General features: G+C 45.8%; 5 protein-coding genes across 12 annotated transcripts in view; 2 read left to right on the plus strand and 3 right to left on the minus strand.

Annotated features, from left to right (window-relative positions):
* Nucleotides 1-5041, minus strand: part of LOC6636437 (spermine oxidase-like) — a 27528-nt gene extending 22487 nt beyond the window's left edge. Inside the window, exons 1-2 of one of the 4 annotated variants that reach the window (XM_032435442.2) lie at nt 4903-5041; nt 1227-2800 (exon numbers count right to left, since the gene is read on the minus strand). In XM_032435442.2, coding sequence (XP_032291333.1) covers nt 1254-2771 — 1518 coding nt within the window. In that variant the 5' untranslated portion in view covers nt 2772-2800; nt 4903-5041 and the 3' untranslated portion in view covers nt 1227-1253. Of the gene's footprint in view, nt 1-92; nt 2801-3682; nt 3703-4237; nt 4606-4902 lie in introns of those variants that run through there. The other 3 variants (XM_002059790.4, XM_032435395.2, XM_070210755.1) reach the window with 3 other exon arrangements.
* Nucleotides 4912-7758, minus strand: LOC6636436 (exocyst complex component 3). Its single transcript, XM_002059789.4, has 2 exons — nt 6691-7758; nt 4912-6625 (listed from the first exon to the last, which is right to left on the minus strand). The coding sequence occupies exons 1-2, from the start codon at nt 7660-7662 to the stop codon at nt 5381-5383; spliced, it is 2217 nt and encodes a 738-aa protein (XP_002059825.1). The 5' UTR covers nt 7663-7758; the 3' UTR covers nt 4912-5380.
* A 299-nt stretch (nt 7759-8057) lies between these two features.
* On the plus strand, nt 8058-10996 carry LOC6636435 (SET and MYND domain-containing protein 4-like). 2 transcript variants are annotated; one of them, XM_070210754.1, is made up of 6 exons: nt 8058-8156; nt 8289-8850; nt 8913-9939; nt 10010-10313; nt 10427-10687; nt 10743-10996. In XM_070210754.1, exons 2-6 carry the CDS (start codon nt 8543-8545, stop codon nt 10751-10753), a joined length of 1911 nt encoding a protein of 636 aa, XP_070066855.1. In that variant the 5' UTR covers nt 8058-8156; nt 8289-8542; the 3' UTR covers nt 10754-10996. The 2 variants fall into 2 exon arrangements, with proteins under 2 accessions (XP_070066855.1, XP_002059824.3); XM_002059788.4 differs by having other exon boundaries at nt 8067-8850.
* On the minus strand, nt 10649-13713 carry LOC116650732 (5'-nucleotidase domain-containing protein 3-like). 2 transcript variants are annotated; one of them, XM_032435247.2, is made up of 7 exons: nt 13271-13713; nt 12763-13166; nt 12404-12699; nt 12153-12339; nt 11337-11477; nt 11116-11267; nt 10649-11053 (listed from the first exon to the last, which is right to left on the minus strand). In XM_032435247.2, exons 1-7 carry the CDS (start codon nt 13500-13502, stop codon nt 10849-10851), a joined length of 1617 nt encoding a protein of 538 aa, XP_032291138.1. In that variant the 5' UTR covers nt 13503-13713; the 3' UTR covers nt 10649-10848. The 2 variants fall into 2 exon arrangements, with proteins under 2 accessions (XP_032291138.1, XP_032291162.1); XM_032435271.2 differs by having other exon boundaries at nt 13320-13459.
* A 138-nt stretch (nt 13714-13851) lies between these two features.
* Nucleotides 13852-16873, plus strand: LOC116650814 (CCR4-NOT transcription complex subunit 1-like). 3 transcript variants are annotated; one of them, XM_032435569.2, is made up of 3 exons: nt 13852-14792; nt 16084-16287; nt 16343-16873. In XM_032435569.2, exons 1-3 carry the CDS (start codon nt 14688-14690, stop codon nt 16403-16405), a joined length of 372 nt encoding a protein of 123 aa, XP_032291460.1. In that variant the 5' UTR covers nt 13852-14687; the 3' UTR covers nt 16406-16873. The 3 variants fall into 3 exon arrangements, 2 of the variants coding, with proteins under 2 accessions (XP_032291460.1, XP_032291498.1); XR_011417086.1 differs by lacking the exon at nt 13852-14792 and adding an exon at nt 15337-15347; XM_032435607.2 differs by lacking the exon at nt 13852-14792 and adding an exon at nt 15776-15965.
* The last annotated feature ends 6 nt before the right edge of the window (nt 16874-16879 follow it).

Genomic DNA, 16879 nt, shown 5'->3' on the forward strand with positions numbered 1-16879 from the left:
CGAGCAATCCCCAAAACGAAGATCCGTACGATTATTAGGGGGGCAGAAATTTAAAAAATTCCAATTCTTATAGAAAAACGTCTCAAAGGATATAGATCTTTGCGTATAAATTTAATTCAATTCAATCAGATGAAAAACAAAAATAGCCAACCATTAAAATATCCAAAATCAGTGCCAATCGGACGAAAACATAAAACCTTGCAATCGTTTTCCACTTATTTTTCACTCTATTATACCACATAAAGAAGTGAAAATGCAGCTCATCAATCAGTCAGACAGACAGAGAGACAATCAATCAATCAGTCAGAACAAACAGCTTATATATATACATATATACATATGTGTATATACATTTATATGGATAATCACATTTAATTGCCATGTCGGGCAAAGAGCTCGTATTTATATTTATATGGGCCTCAATCACTCAATCAGTCAGTCAGCACAGTTTTCTTTGTCGTTGTACTGTCAATTTATACTTCATTTCAACGTTAAATGTAACTTCTGTGCAAAAAGTAGCTTCATAGTGCTGCGTTGATCGCCAATCAGTAAATTAATCAATCAGACAGCTAGCCAGTCAGTCAATCAGTCAGTATATATTGTGAATCCATTTTTAGCTATTCTGAACTTAAATTGTAACTTAACTTGAAAAATGAAGCTTTATAGCCTGCGCTTTGCGTTGATCTCCAATTAATAAATCAGTCAATCAGCCAACTAGTCAATCAGTCAGTCAATCAGGGGTTCAGTTAGAACAAAAGGTTTCGTAGTTACATGGATATAGGATTTATAGCACAAAGTAGCAGTCTATGCTATACATAATCATGATTGATTGATTGATTGATTGTCAGCAGGACCTAAGAAGACAGAAGGTCTGTCAAAATGTTTCGAATTTAGATGGACATTAGATTTATGTATGGTAAACAGGACAAATTAGCATTCTATTCTATATAGTTGTATTTCTACTCAGGATTAATTGATTTATTGATTGATTGATTGTAAGCAGATCCTAGGAAGACCTGACTAATCAGGCGGTCAGTTAGGACAAAATAGGTATGATGGGCATACGATTTATGTATGGTAAATAGTAGCATTTTATGCTATATATTTTTATATCTAATCAGGATTGATTGATTGATTGATTGTAAGCAGATCATAGGAAGACCTGAGCTTTTTTGTCATTTTTTTTTTTTTTCATTTTATCCATAATCCATTGCACAATTACTTACAAAATAGGCTCGCGCCGACTCCTGATGTTATAGCTGCGACTTGGCCGGCGCCACGCTGAGGCCATAAAAGTCCGCCAATCGCTTGGCCTCGCGCCAACCGGCCTCCACGGCACCGTGGACCGTTGAGTAGTAATGTTCGCTGCTGGCCTCGCCGGCGAATTGGACAATTGGCTTGTCACAGCGGCTCTGCGGCGGCACCAGCATTTTGCTGCGTCCCGGCGAAGGCGGCGTCATGGCAACCACCGTCAATGGCTGGGCCAGATCGCTGGCGCCGGTGCCCAGGCGTTCCGTGTCCATGGAGCGAAAGGAATAGGAGCCACGGAAATACGGATTTGTGTACCAGGCGGAGCTGCGAAAGCCGAGCGGCTCTGGTATGTGCCAGTGTAGAAAGCGCCGGAAGAGATACATGCAGCCGGCAAGTACCTCAGCCGGCTGCAGTGACTCCATGTGCCGGCCATTGGCATTTATGATCCAGCCGGCGAGGACGCGTGGCTGATAGCTGACGCGATAGAAGCCAAAGACATCCTCCAGCCAGGCAAGCGGCGTATTGCGTATATCGGCCAGATCCTGCTGACGCCACAACAGCGTAAAGCCCGTCCAATCCTCGGGCCAAAAGGCCGCCGGAAACTCAACAAACAGCTTGTTGACGGTGCCAAAGGCCAATCCCTGGATAGCACGTTGCTTGGCCACCGGCAGCTGCGGCTCAAACAGCTGCAAATGCTGCTCCTTAAGGACGCCCAGCGAAACGGTGACTATAACATGATCTGCCACGCAGGATTCACCGTTGTTCAGCTGCAGCTCGACCCGAGCATCATTGCGATTCCAATTGATTTTGGTGACGCGCCGATTGAAGAGCACCCGCTGCTCGAGGATGCCCAGATCCGAGCTCGTCTGCAGCTCGCGACTGCGCGTTAGCAGACGCAACAGCTCGACAAAGCCCTTGTCCTTCCAGTTAAGCAGAATGTCGCCCTCGCACTCCCAATAGTCTAGATATCCGCGCCCCGACACCTCCTCCAGGGTGTCGGATGCCTCCACAGAGTTCTCGAATTTCTGATAATTATCAAAGAACTCGCCCGCAACGACCGGATCAATGTCGGCATTCTCCGGCCGGCGCAGCATCTCGTAGAACTTGCTCGACAGATAGCTGCCCAGCGAGCCGCTGCAGTGCTGCAGCTCCAGCTGCCGTGTGACCAGCGAGTCACCCACAATCGCCTTCAGCCGGCTGGCGACGTTGTCCGGCAAGACTTCGCGATTGCTGCGCACACACTGATAGTTCTCGTAGACGGGTCCCGTGGACTCGAGCAGATCGTGCTGGCTGGCCAGCTCGTAGACAATGTTATCCTGCTCGCCGTGGCACCATTGGGCGCCCAGATCGATCACATTCTCGCCAAAGGGTATCGTATGTATGCGACCGCCCAGACGCGACTCGGCCTCAACGATCAGCACATTCTGGAAGCCATATTCCAGGAGCTTGGTGGCGCAGGCAACACCCGACGCTCCGGCGCCGATGATAACGATTTTGTGATCCCGATGCGATTTGCTCATAGCGTTCTATATACGTAGATCGTCCACAACTGCAAACAGAATGGATCCGAGAGGTGATAACAAGTCTCAAGTAAACTAGAGGGGGGCAGAGCAGAGCGCGGGGCTGGGCGAACAATCAGTGTATGAACGATTGTGATTTATTACAATTAAATGAGATTATAAAATGGGAATGGAATGGGATAAATTCAAAATTTAACTCAACGCGTAACCTACATAGCCAGGCGAGCAGGTTGACCAAAAACCCGTCTTACCGTGCTCCTGAATCACCTGAAATAGCTAAAGTATCCTAGCTCGCATCGGGCAGTGCAATTATCATCAATCAGTCAATCAACTGGCCAGTTAGTCAGTCATTTGGTCAGACAGCCAATTAGACAGTTAATCAGCCATCATTCAGTCAATCTTTCAATCAGTCAGACGCTTACACATTCAGTCATCCAGCCAATTAGTCATTCAGTCAATTAGTTGGTCATCAATCATTCAACTTATTACACAATTAATCAGTGATCCTTCAGTCAATCTATCAATCAGGCGATCAAACATTCAGTTATCCACTCAATCAGTCATTCATTTAACCAGTTAATTAGTCAATAAGTCAGTCAATCAGTCTATCGGTTAGTGACTCAATCAGTCATTCAGTCAGTCATTTCCTATCAGTCAGTCATTCAGGATAAACAGAAAATAAATACATATAGAGATGTCTGCACATGAAATAAGATCGGCCAAAAGCCAAGCGGCGGCCGTGAGAACGTCGCTCGCCCAAATATGCAGGGTATGCAGTTCGGCCTAACTGACGTAAGCACTGAAGACCGATTTTCTTCAATTTCTTACGGTGGCAAACGAATACTTGAAAGCATTTTGTTGTAATTTCATATTTTTGGTATATTATAAACAAAATAAAATTATTAAACTACTTTTTTTCGTTAGTAAATCTTCAAAAACATTTAAAATTTGGAATTTCTTAAAGTTTGTCAATTAATTTGGAGCTGTACTCAAACAATAGAAATTGTAAATTAATTTCTGGAATCCAAACAAAAACATTAAACGAAATTTGGATAGATTTTAAAAATAAAAGGGCATAAAATTATTTTCAAAAAGCCAACTAACGGCATCGAAATATATACATATATGTAAAAATACATGAACAAATGTGATGAGCAGAGAAAAACATTATTAGGAATAATGTGAAACAGGCGTTACAAACATTCTCGCGAATCCATAATACCCTGTTGCGTGAATTATAATGAATAGCCGGCATAACGGTAATTGTATATGTATGTTGTTGTTGGTTTGTTTTTCTGTTTTGTCTGTGCTTGCGTGTACTGTAGAAGGGACGGACGGGACGAGGGGAACCATTGCAGCACAGACACGTGCGCAGACACAAATGCCATTTAACGCGAATTCCGTCTGCTCACTTGCTTATGCAGCTGCTTTTGCAATAGTATTAGTTACATGGAAAAAGTACTTACGAAAATAAAAATAAAAACAGACTATAGGTGGCGCGGTGACAAATTGCATTAGAAAACAGCTGAAACAAATTACATTTGCATTTATACGAAATTCGTAACGGTGTTTGCTGATAAGAAGAAACGCGCGCACTGCGTCAAGCTCTGATAACGGAACTCGCTTAAAGTGAGAAAGAGAGCGCGCGCAATCACACAGATAGACAAACGGACCGATACACGCACACAAAGAGTTCAGCCTGCATTTATTAATAGCCAATAGAGTGGGACGAGTGTTCAGTGGATAAACGGTACACAGGCAATTTCTTAGCTATGCAATTTGCTTGGCCAGCCTGGACCAGCCAGTTTTCTAGCTGGCAACCCCAGCGGCACGCTTATACAATGCCCACTTACTGCACATGCAATGGATGGCTCCGGTTGCCAGAAAGAGAACGTAGCATTGATTTTATTTGTAATATTTGACAGTGACCAAACACTTTTCAAGGTTCAAGCGCAGTGCATAAAATTATAAAAAAAAACACAGCACTGCACACATTTTGCACATATGTACATACACATACATATATACACACACAGGCATACGCATGGTTCTGCATGTATGTATATATGTAGCGGCACAAAAAGCTCCCCTAACTCCACTCCCTGTGCTCTGCTAGCCTTGTCTCACTTACCGAAAATAATTGTTTTTCGTTTATTTTATTACTATTGATTATGATAATATTAATATTATTAATTCACTGCACTTTAAACACACATAAATACGATTATAAAATATTGTTGCTACTGCTGCGGTCTGCCGTGGACACAGACACAAACAAAACTGAAAATCATATGGAAACGTGCTGCTCTACAATACTTATGCTGCGCCAGTGGCGTACCATGTCGCCCCACCCAAGCTACACATGGCTGGCCAAAGTTTCAGCTACGCCTCTGCATATGCTGAGAGCTTTCACCGTACGAAAGCTCCCAGCGAGAGCGCGCCAAGGCACGCGACAGCTGACCGGCGTATGAATGAGCTGTTGCGCTGTGAGTGCGTGTGTGTGTGTGTGTATGTGTGAGGGGGGGGGGAGGTGTTGGTTAGTTTTATAAGTAGAATGTCTTATACTGAGTATACGTTGCAGATGTTTAGAAGTAGCTCTTGCTGTTGTTTTACCACAGCTTGTCGCTGAACACGATCTCCTTGAAGATGCAATCCTGTTTGGCAATGCTGACCATGGCCTTCTTGGATTTCATCGCATCCTGCACCTTCTCGCGCACCTCGGCCGCCTTCACATCGTTGCGTATGTAGAAGAGACGCACCAGATGATCCTCGCTCAACGACGGATAGCTGCCCAGCAGCGTATGCAAATCCAGCGCAAGCAATTCAATATCCGCGACAAGGAGCGCCGACAGCGTGGTTATCAAATCCAACGGCGAATCGCTGAGCGAGATCTTGGGCGCAATCTTCTCAAAGAACTGTTTAATGCGCTTCGCCTCCAGATTGATTTTGCGCGTAATCGCATCGCATTCGCTGCGCGTCTTGGACAGCCGCTTGGAGAGCAGCGCTCGAATGTAGCGCTTGGCCAGCAGCTTCTGGGCCTCATTAATGACCATCTCAAAGTTGGCGGGCAGCAGATGATTATAGTCTTGGAAGTAATCGTCCAATGTCACACAGATCGTGTCCACGGCAATGCTGCTGCCGAGCCACTTGACCGTGAATAGATCATTGAAATGGCATTCCATGTCCAGGAAGGCCTCCTCCAGCAAATAGTTGGCGGCATGTGCGCGTATGCGCTGGAATGTGGCCAACAGTTTCTCAAAGTCCTCATAGTGTTCCGTGCGGGATTTGGGCCAGAACAGATGCTTCATCTGTTGCGCCATCTCGACCACGTTCTGGCTATTGTTCACAATGGTTATGATATAATGCGTAAAGTATTTGATCTGGTCGCGATTGCGAAAATGATGCTCCTTCAGCTCGATCACGTTCTTCAGATACGTTTGGCCAAACAGCTCCACCTGCTGTATGCTGAGCACCAGAGCCTTAAACGTGAGCTCCTGGTGTATGGTATTGGTCACCTGCAGATGCTGATCGATCATCTCGAATATGATCACAGGGCCCGCACTGTTGTAATAATGATCCCGCTGATCGGGCAGCATTTCGGAGTACCACTCCTGCTTCTCCGAGTCGACGGTCTTCTTCATCCAATCCTGATAGTTGCGCTCCATATTCTGCAGATACTCATCCTCCAGAGATTTCAGATGCTCCGGATGGAGCAGTGGCCGCGAGAGCTTCAGCACATCCACATTAAGATCCGCATGGGACATCAGATCGGCGCCGGGATACGTGTGCATAACCCAGGCCAGCATCGAGACATACTCGTTACCCTGCAGGCCCGACTTCACAATGTTGTCCAGCTGCAGGTGGAAGGCAAAAAGGTTAAGTTAAGCTAAAGTGGAAGAAAGTGGAGCACGTTACTCACGTAGCTGGAGAGGCCCTCGTGGTAGAAGCGGACATACTCGTTGAAGATGTCGTAGTGCGGCGGGAAGCAGGGCACGCACAGCGACTTGACCACACGCAAGTCCTCCAGGATGATTTGACGCAATATCTCTAAATCTCGCACCAGCCACAGCTTGTTGTCCGCACGCTCCTCCAGCTTGGAGCCCTCGATGCGCGTTATCACAGCCGCCTGCAGCACGTCCATAATCATTTTGCGCCACGCCTTTGGCCGGCCTGGTGGCAGGAAATTCGTGACCTTCTGCTGCTGCAGGGCAAACTGATCGTTCTTCTCCTCGCGCTCGATGATGCGCAGCGCCGTAACAATGACCGTGGGCTTCTTGCGCACGGTGTTCAGCGTGCGGCTGATGATCAGGCGGAGTTTCTTCTCCAGCGCCTGTGAGACCTGATCCACCTTCTCGAAGTGCCGCTTGAGCGTTATCTTGTCGGAGGCATGCTGTTTCGGCTGTTTGTGCAGCTCGTAGAGCAGATCATCGCGCGAGTTCTCCAGATCCGCCAGGCACTGATGCGCATTCAGCAGCTTGTCCTCGTCGATCAGGGCCATTGTTTTCTGGACGCTGGCATCCACATTGAAAATGTGCTTGAGGTTCTCCATGGCCGTTGCGTATTGCGAGTGCTTCGTGTTCTCCTCGCGCACCACCTCGAGCGCATCGTAAATCTCGGGCACGCCCACTAGCAGACGCTCCACCTCGACCATGCGACGACGCACCTCGCGCACATCCTGCATGCACGTCACCAGCTGCTTCAGGCCGACACGCACGCCCTCTAGCTGGTTCTGCATGCCCGTCTTCAGCAACGCCTCCACGGATGCTTTTTTCCGTGCGATTCGATGACGATACTGCTCCACTTTTTCCAGCTGCCCGGGACGCTGCAGCATGTTTTGTATGTCCTTGAGCGCTGCTTGGTGCGCCTCCTCTTCCAATTGTTGCAAATCCATTGTTTAAATTTATCTTACTTTTAAATTGTGATTAATTTTCGTTTTTGTTTTGGAAAAAATCTAAATTACCGATAACAGCGCAATAACATAGGTAGAACAGCTGTTTGTTGTGGTAAGTATATCGATAGTTGGCAACTGTTGATAGGCAGCACTGGCCAATGTTAATAGCCGGCAATAACAATTGCAGCCGTTACAAATAATGTATGCAGTCGGCTCTTGCATTTGTAGAGTTACGATCTGTGGACAGAGGCGTTTTGCCGAGAGTTTGCTTAATGCTTAAGAGAACATAAAATAATGACAGACAGCATCTCCAGCAGCCGCTGCAGCTCTTGGGACTGTTTAATATAGCCTCAATCGATATATCGATATCGATACTTATCGATACAGCGAGCTTACATCTCCAGCCTCGCAATATAAAAAAGTGAAGAAACTTAGTTTCGGACATTGGCGACCTGTCTTCCACGAACAGGCCAATATTCCTCTTAAACAGTAACGTAATATCCAAAAAATTAGAATTATGTTTGCTTTGGCAAAAGTTTTCGTTGAACAATATGAGTTATTTGCATTTAATGAACCTTACAAAAACGAACTGGAAATAATCAAAGTTTGGCACACAATGCCTGCAGCGAAACTTCGACGTTTTAAGGAACTGACCGAATTCGTGCTGCAGGATCTGGACGAGCCCACCAATGTAGCCAGTCGCGCCAAGCACTCGCGCTCGCTGCGGGAGCAGGGCAACCAGGTCTACAAAACTAAGTCCAAAAAAAGTGGCAACGACTTGACGGAGTGTCTGCTCAGTGCCAGTCGCCTCTATACGCAGGCTATTCTCGAGGCGGAGAATGCCTACGAGGAGCTGTGCTTGGGCTTCGCCAATCGCGCCATGGCACTGCAGGACTTTGGCTATTACGAGCAGGCCTATGATGATTGCGAGTGTGCCCTGGAGTTTGGGTATCCCAAGAATATGCAGCATAAGCTGATCATGCGGCAGGCCTATTGTGCCTGGAAGCTGGGCGATGCCCAGAAGCTGGGCGAGCACGTAGCCTGCCTGGAGCAGCTGGAGCTAAATGCCAGCTTTACCCAGCAATTGGAGCAGCTGCAGCAGGAGCTGCAACTGCTGCAAAGCAATCCGCAAGCGGAGGAAGTGAAGGAAGCGAAGCTGGACGAAGTGAAGCGAAACAATACTGAAATGTAAATTTTGGATTTTTGTGCCATTAATCCCATTAACCCACTAACCTTATGCCAAATTGCAGCTCAACGGACGCAGGCGGCAGGGGACGCTACATGATTGCCTCGCAGCGTATTAAGGAGGGCGAGATTGTATTCACGGAACAGGCCGAATGCTTTGTACCGACCCAGGGTCGTCTGATTTGCCAGCAGTGCGCTGCGAGTCTGCTGTGCGCCCCCATACCCTGTACGCGGTGCCATCAGCGCGTGGTCTACTGTTCGCGCCGCTGTCGCCAGCTGCACGCGACCATCCACGGCTACGAGTGTGAGGCGTATCGCAGGGATTTGCTGCTCCCGATTGGACCTTTTCATTTGGCTCTGCGCCTGGTGCTCACCTATATGCCGCAGTGGCTGCCGCAGCTTCGCAACGGCGGCTCGACAGCGGCAGAACTGTGGCAAACTCTGATATCCATCGCCTCCGCCGAGCACCATTGGCCAACTGCACCGCAGCATACGCAGTCCCTGTGCATGATGCATCATCTGGACAAGGCGGACGCCTCGAAGCTGATATATTGCGTGCTCTCCGCCAACCAATTGCAGGTTTATCTGTATAAGTGCACCAATTTCTATGATCAGCTGCTCGCCAGCACAGCTGCCTCGGCCGAGGATTGGCATTTGCTGCTGGCCGCGCTGATAGCGCGCACCAACAATCAATTGCTGAACAATGCCCATGTGGGCGATGCCATTCTGCCCCGCGATCTGGGCTTCAATGAGTTTGTGCTGCTCCGGCCGCAGCTCTGGCGCGCACCATTCCGTCTGCGCTTGGGCTGCCTGCACAAGTTCGACAGGACAACACTTGTCAAGTCTCTCAATTTGCCGTACTATGGCCTGTGCAATCATGCCTGTGAGCCCAGCCTGCGCAGCTGGTACGATGGCCGTTCGGTGAGCAGCTATGCGGCGCGGAACATTGAGCCCGGCGAGGAGATCTTCAATTGCTACACCTTGAACTACAAGATGTCCAGCTTTGCCAAACGCAAGGAGCAGCTGGAGCAGACCTTCAACTTTCAGTGTAGCTGCAGCAAGTGTGTCCGTGCCGAGCCTGATCAGGATTACGTGGGTTAACCTATCACAGCTACGCTCTATTTTTGGCATCTCATCTCATTTGTTTTCCCTACTCTCGAAGTTTGCTTTTCATCGCTATCGCTGCCAACACTGCGAGCAGATCTTTGTGCCTGCCCAGCTGGCGGAGCTCAGCTGGTGGCAGGAGCCCGAACCGCCACAAATTTGCTGCACAGTATGTCAGGCGCCCCAAGATTTCAGCTGGCATGAGGAATTTCTAGTGTTATGCGCATGCTGTGATAAACCGAATGCGCGTCACGAGGCGTACAAAGTGCTCGATTATCTCAGAAATTGGCTGCTCGACTATCATAGTCTCAGGCAATGCTTGGCCAAAAAGCTAATCCTGGCCTGCCTAACAGCCAAAGCAGGTGAGTGGAACACAAGCAGCATGTGGACTCTCCTGGTTATCCAGGTCGTCGTATCGCCCTTGCTACCTTGCGAGAGTTTGTGATTTATTATAATCCTCTCGCTTTCCCGACAGCCGGACATCCGTTCGAGGACACAGAATTTGGCCATTTGGGGCGCATTATGGAATACGTGCTGGCGGGAACTGAGGCGCAGATTGGCAGCAACGCGGTTGAGTACATACCCATAATGGGCTGCCTGTTCGATCTGATTGCCTGGGGCAAATACAAGTGCAGCAAGCAGAGGCTGGCCAAGATGCGGGCCAAGCTCGATTATCTGGCCGGCGAAACGCGACGGATATTTGTCAACTATTACAACGATTTTATTGAGCCGCATTGCAAGTGACAATAATAAATTCACTTGCTAACAATTTATAATTATAAATTCTCTAGATTCAAGCTAAAAACAACAACAATAAACACTGGCACTTTGTTTCTGGCATCAACTAAGACTAAGACTACGTTCGAGAGAGCTGATTTAAATCGAATGCCCCTTGATTTAGATAAAGTGTGAGGCATATTCGTGCGGCATGACGCCGCGTCGCGGATAGAACGTGTGCGCCGTCGAAAACTTGAGCAAATTCGTTATGTCGCTGGTGTAGATGTCTGCGAATCGGAACAGACGCCGCGAGAAGTACGTGGGATTGTGATACGTGCGAAAAACGCTGCCGAACTGTTCGTTGAACACGTTCTTTGTCTTGTTGCTGCAATGCAAAATATATATGTTATAATATCTATTTAGATTATATCTTAGCTGCAAACCCACCGCAATTGATCACGCTCCTCCATCCAGTCACGCAGGCAGACCTGCGCAGCCTCGCTCTCCTCATCCTGCGTGTCCTCAATCAGCTGTGTGAGCATCTGCAACCAATTGGCGCTCATCTTAAAGTCCACGCGATTCAATGTCTTGATCTCATGCTGCAATTACATTGAGAATTGATTTATAGAGTACACAATTTGAATATGATTTCAAAAATAAATACGCACGGCCAGCTCGCTGATGATGGCGCCCGTGCGCCAGCTGTGCTTTAGGGTCACATCTGCCAGATCGCTGTAGGGATGATCGCCAAAGTAGAGCACCGAATGACCGCGCCAGCCTTTCAGCTCCTGCAGCTGCCGCACCGAGCCCTGCGAATAATGGGAAATTTATATAATATTAGGTAATGCGCTTCGCTACTGATACTGGCTATATAATCATTACTAATGCATAGGCTTATGACTAATATATTATGATGTATGACTCATGCATTATTTCTTATTATCTAAATTAATAATATAAAGTAATACGCTTCGATAACTGAGAGTTATCCACACAAAAACTAATCATTTGACTGATTCTGGCTATATAATCATTGCTAATGCATAGGCTTATGACTAATATATTATGATGTATGACTAATACATTATTTCTTATTATCTTAATTAATAATATAAAGTAATACGCTTCGATAACTAGAAGAGTTATCCATCCAAAAACTAATCATTTGACTTTTCTAACCATATAGATCTATATGCTATTATAATTAGACTTGCGATCGCCTAATGTATTAATTATTATTACTAATGTATTTTTTATTAATATTTAATTTAAATAATAAAAAGTAATACGCCTCGATAAGACTTGCAGATGTGTGTTGCGGCTAACTGTAAGAAATATTTATAAAAAAAAAACTAATTATCATACTAATTCTGGCTAAACAATTAACTGGCGACTGCCTAATGTATTATTTACATTGCTAACAATTGATTTTACAGCTGTGTTAAGTGTTTTACAGCTGTGCAAATACACGGAAATTGTGCTACCTCGTAATAGATTTTGCCTTTTTCCAGCTTAAACACGCGATCCCATAGATGCGAACTAGTTTTCTCATCGTACAGCCGTATGGGCCGTGATTCATCCGTAAAGAATTTTGGTTTCCGCGCCTGCACAATGACCACATCGAAGAAATCTCGCCAATTGGCGCCCACCAGATAGGACATGCCGCAATTGCTATTGGAAAAAACAATATTATATTCGGACTAGCCACATGATGTTTCTTGGATCCGCCACTTACACGAACGAAAAGGGACTGTTGGTCACCAAAAAGAGATTCTTGCCAGCCTGCTGAAGCTTCTGAAAATATTGGACAAGTCTTGAATTGCGTTCGATGTACTTTTCCGTGTTCTTCATGACGGTGGCATGCATTATGGGATGACAGGAGCCCATCGCGGTGCGCGTGTCATGGAACACAATCTCCGGATGGTAATCGATGCGATTGCGTTCAAAATATTCGATAACATTGCACAGCAGGCACATTTCGGGCACTGAGAACAGATCCGCCAATTGCACCATTTTCGAGTTCGTATTATGCTGTGCGGCAACAGAAATCGAGAGATTATAAACCAACTTTGCTTGAGTCAATGAAATACCCACCCTATAGCTATTGTTGGGTCCCTCCACGTAGGCGATGGGCAGCAAACGATTGTGATAGAGCTTCAGGACCTCCTCGGCGTCCACCTTGGTGCGTCCACGGTAGACGGAGCCGAGCTGTAGCTGCAGAAACGAGTCCAGCTTGACGAGCAGACCCTTCTCCACATCGTAGTGCAGGCCACGCACAGCAAAATTCGGCTCATATTCCAGATCTAGAATGTCGTCCGGATATCTAAAACGCTTGACCAGCATTTCACGTGCCAAATTGTACAGCAAGTCCTCCAATATGGGCTTGTAGCAGGCGAGTGTATAGTCATAGTCGAAGCCATACACCTGCACCTCGCTGAGGTCGAGCTCATTGCACGCAAACACAGCGTCTGGATGCACATCAACGGGCAGCTTTTTGGCTAAAATATGAAGATCACAGAGAGAGCTTTTTAATGATCTTCTTGGAATTTAAATAGACTAATCGTGGAGTCTAAATGGAGTGCCTGATAATCGTAAGGCTTACATTGAAATTTCTTTTTTGTTGCTTCGTAGAGCTCTTGGAAATCACTCACAGTTTTTCGGCCCCCCAATTTGGATTTGATAAGAGCGTGGCGGGACGTAACGGCTGCTCCGGTATCATGGCTGCTGGTGTTCAGATAGCGTGGCCTGCGCCTGGCTGTGCTGCACGTGACTTGGCCCAACAGCACATTATGTTTAAATATAGCATCGACAATTGGTCTACGCGCTGCACACATTTAACTTGATTGCTTGATTTAACTGTTGTGTGGGCTGCATAAAGTGGTCGGTGTTATGTACACTCGCAGGCTGTGCGAGCGGGCTCAACACGAGCAGACTGCATGATGGTAAATTGAAGTGTGTTGCTAGGGTGTGCAGAGCGGTTTTAACGCGCAGCGGCAGCTTAATTCTTGCAAACAGCATGCTCCACTTGAAATAAAATTGAAGTTTACATTTAATAATTAAACTTAATTGATCGTTAATTAATATATGCAACAGCTGTTTGCTCGTGTGCAAAGTTGTGCAACACTGCGGTTATCTCGTGCCTGTGCCATATCGATAGCAGCATGGCAGCGATGTTTCCTGTCCATCTCTAATTGTGGAACAGACACGAACAAAATGAAAGCGATCGAATAGCGATTAAATTAATCCAAATTAAGCGTAAAAAGAAAAACAATTTAAATTTCGACATTAATTAACCAACTTGGGCAGTACACAGGAAATTTTCAGTGTTTTTTCAAGCGACAAAACCGTGGGTAAAACTAGCTGCATTAACGAATCAAAGTCAATTTTCTTTGTGCCCAGTGCATGTGTGTGCGTGTGTGTACGTACGTGCGATTCATTCATTTCCATTACGTGTGTGCTGGCAAAATTTGGACGGAATAAAAGTTACCCAAATAGCAGCAACAGCTCTTCGATGACTTGTGCAATTTTGTTGTTGTCTAAATTGTCAAAATAGATGCGAGCAATGTAGAGCTGCTGCTGGCCCCTACGAAGGGGGGCCTCAGCCAAGTGCCATGAAATAGGAAAACATTTATTTTAAACATATTTAAAAGAACGTGATATACTAAATATATTGATATTTGCGGCGCAATATTAAAAGCGAAAAAACGCATCACAATTTGCGTTTACGTCTGAAGAAGAAGCAACAAATACGTCAAGCACAAATACCAATACAAAGACAATTTAAACGTATTGGTAAATGCGTATGTGAAGGTACATAATATACGTATGAAAAGTATTTGCGACAAATTTCGGCGTTATCAACACCAACACCACCCACCAGAAGCGCACAGTCGTTAGAAACAGCGAAACGTAGAGTAACCAAAAAAAAAAAAAAAAAAAAAAAAAACAATAATAATAAAAAAGAAACGAAAAGAAAAAGCTCACCGAACACAGAACCAACTAATTTGATACGTAGAATTATGAACGTAGAGAACCAATTGAAGACGCCGCTAACGCAGATTCGTAATTTGGTCAAACACGTGAACAAGCGAAATTTTAATGAGAGCAGCGAGCAAATAAAGCAGGTATGTTTTCACATTTAACCTTGTTTTTAAAATACATAACCAAATAATAATAACAACAACAACAACAGAATATCAGCAATTCCAATAGCAATGAAACTACAATGAGTGTTGACAAATTTTGCACATATCGGCATAAGCCAACACACACAGTGCTGCCAACTTAATAGCACAGCGGCTATATTGCCATTTCGCTCGCACATGCATTTTCGCCGACGCCATTACAGTTTGTGTAAAAGCAGAAAATTTCTCTGCCTTGCGCGAGTTTTCTTGTAAAAAATTGCCTTTCTTGTTAAGTTGCTAGTTATTTAGAATGTATAAAACTAGCCTAATTACAAACAATAAGCATTGCACGCCGCTGTTGCGTGCCACCTAGTGTAATATCTCTAGTAAAAATTGTGCAAAAAAAAAAAACTTAAAAAGAGCGTACAAAGTTTTCTGCCAGCTGCGCTGCCGCCAGCCCTTGAAGTTCAGTGTACGGACTTTACAGTCCTGCCTTTTGCATTTTATATTGTGTGCACAATAATTTGCAAATAGTGTGCAATAATTTGGATATCGGTAAGGAGTTGCATATTTTGCGATATTACTTTCATATTAAATGCGCATATAAAATTTTCATTTGACTACCAACACCAATACATGAGCATACATATAGCCTCTTACCTTCATGCTCACCCCTTGCGGTGTGTGTGTGTGTGTGTGTAGGCCCTAAAATTCCCAAGTTTGAGCGAGGAGTACTCTGTATGTCATTTTTTTTTTTTTGCCGTTTTGCATTTTGGTTGTGGGAGCACTGCGCGGCCACAGCTGTTGTTGTCTCGCTTCTGCGTATACTCGATTGAGTTTCACATTTGAGTTTCTGTTTTTGCAGTGTGTGATGAGAGAGCCTTAAAAAAAAAAATACAAAAAAAAAAAAATAAGGCTTTTCGGATTTAGTTGTAGTTTTTTGGGGGGTTTTTATTCAGATATTTAGTGATCGTTGTGGAGCTAGCTACGCTTCACATTTCTCTTTGTGACTTGTCAAAATTTCAAAGTGTGCAATGAAAATCGAAGAAAAAGAAGATAATTATAAATAGTTGCATCAATTATTATTCAGTTAATTGTGTGACCGCTTTTGATGAATTGCTCATGTGTTATCGATCTCTAACTTCTGCTGCCCGGGCAAGGCAACATGCTCAGGTAATCGTCTGAGCGACTCTGTATTAATCGCCTTCAACTTCTGCTCTCTCTCTCTCTCTCCATCTCTGGCTCTCTCTTTCCATTTCTTTTTTGTTGTCCATTGTGACCTCGTTTGCAGTTTATCCAAGATTACGGCCTCGAAGCGGATCGTAGCTGTCTGCGATATCTGTTCACGGTACTTAACTTGAACGATCCGGCACCGAACGTCACCGCGCAGCTGCAGGCGAAGCTTCTCGGCGCGCACTTGCAGCGGCAACTGCAGTGCTCCTCGTTTGTGACCAACATATGCCTCGCCTTCGACCAGCATTTTGCCAAGCATAAGGTGCGTCCAAACAAATCCAAACACAGCAACAATAACTATTCCATGTTTTCCACAGAGTCTGAAGCCATTAGCACTTGCCGATCTCGTTGGACAGGTGGCCAAGCTTAACTGGCATTAACAAACTTTGCGAGTGCATCTTTGCGCTAGCGGTGACCCACAGCTCCCATCCGGAGCTACGCCAGAGCGCACGTGAGAATCTGCGCGGCTCGCTGCCCGATCTGCTCGATTCATATCTGGGCCAAAATTCAGCTGCCGCAACTGCAGCTGCGAGTGGTCCTGCACGAGATCTCCTTTGATCTGTTTGCAGTATTTGTTGTGCTGCCTGAGTGAGTACGTGAGCCCGCAGCTGGAGGCACAGTTTTTGAATAAGCTGCGCGAGGAGTTTCCGCGTGAGGCGGTGCCATTGGTTCTAGCCCCGCTTTTGTACCGTAGCCCAACGACGGCGACGACGACGACGGCGACGGCAGCCAAATCGAACGAACCAACTGATGCAGAGGAGGAAACGGACGAACACGAACACGACGAACACCAGCAGCTGGAGCAGCTCAAATGCAGATAATCTGAATGAAGTTGGCATTGAGGATATCTATGA

The sequence above is a fragment of the Drosophila virilis genome, unplaced genomic scaffold (assembly GCF_030788295.1).
Source record: "Drosophila virilis strain 15010-1051.87 unplaced genomic scaffold, Dvir_AGI_RSII-ME tig00000019, whole genome shotgun sequence".
Classification (NCBI taxonomy): Eukaryota; Metazoa; Arthropoda; class Insecta; order Diptera; family Drosophilidae; genus Drosophila; species Drosophila virilis.

Bases quoted from the DNA above. Each gene is read 5' to 3' on its own strand.
- LOC116650732 (XM_032435247.2), bottom strand. From the start codon at position 13,502: ATGTGTGCAGCGCGTAGACCAATTGTCGATGCTATATTTAAACATAAT. The intron at 13,167-13,270 runs GTAAGCCTTACG...TTCATATTTTAG, and splicing joins AACAAAAAAGAAATTTCAAT to CCAAAAAGCTGCCCGTTGAT. The intron at 11,268-11,336 runs GTGCGTATTTAT...ATGTAATTGCAG, and splicing joins CCATCATCAGCGAGCTGGCC to CATGAGATCAAGACATTGAA.
- LOC116650814 (XM_032435569.2), top strand. From the start codon at position 14,688: ATGAACGTAGAGAACCAATTGAAGACGCCGCTAACGCAGATTCGTAAT. The intron at 14,793-16,083 runs GTATGTTTTCAC...CCTCGTTTGCAG, and splicing joins GCAGCGAGCAAATAAAGCAG to TTTATCCAAGATTACGGCCT. The intron at 16,288-16,342 runs GTGCGTCCAAAC...TGTTTTCCACAG, and splicing joins AGCATTTTGCCAAGCATAAG to AGTCTGAAGCCATTAGCACT.
- LOC6636436 (XM_002059789.4), bottom strand. From the start codon at position 7,662: ATGGATTTGCAACAATTGGAAGAGGAGGCGCACCAAGCAGCGCTCAAG. The intron at 6,626-6,690 runs GTGAGTAACGTG...TTCCACCTGCAG, and splicing joins ACGAGGGCCTCTCCAGCTAC to CTGGACAACATTGTGAAGTC.
- LOC6636435 (XM_002059788.4), top strand. From the start codon at position 8,180: ATGTTTGCTTTGGCAAAAGTTTTCGTTGAACAATATGAGTTATTTGCA. The intron at 9,940-10,009 runs GTGGGTTAACCT...CTACTCTCGAAG, and splicing joins CCGAGCCTGATCAGGATTAC to TTTGCTTTTCATCGCTATCG. The intron at 10,314-10,426 runs GTGAGTGGAACA...CTTTCCCGACAG, and splicing joins CTGCCTAACAGCCAAAGCAG to CCGGACATCCGTTCGAGGAC.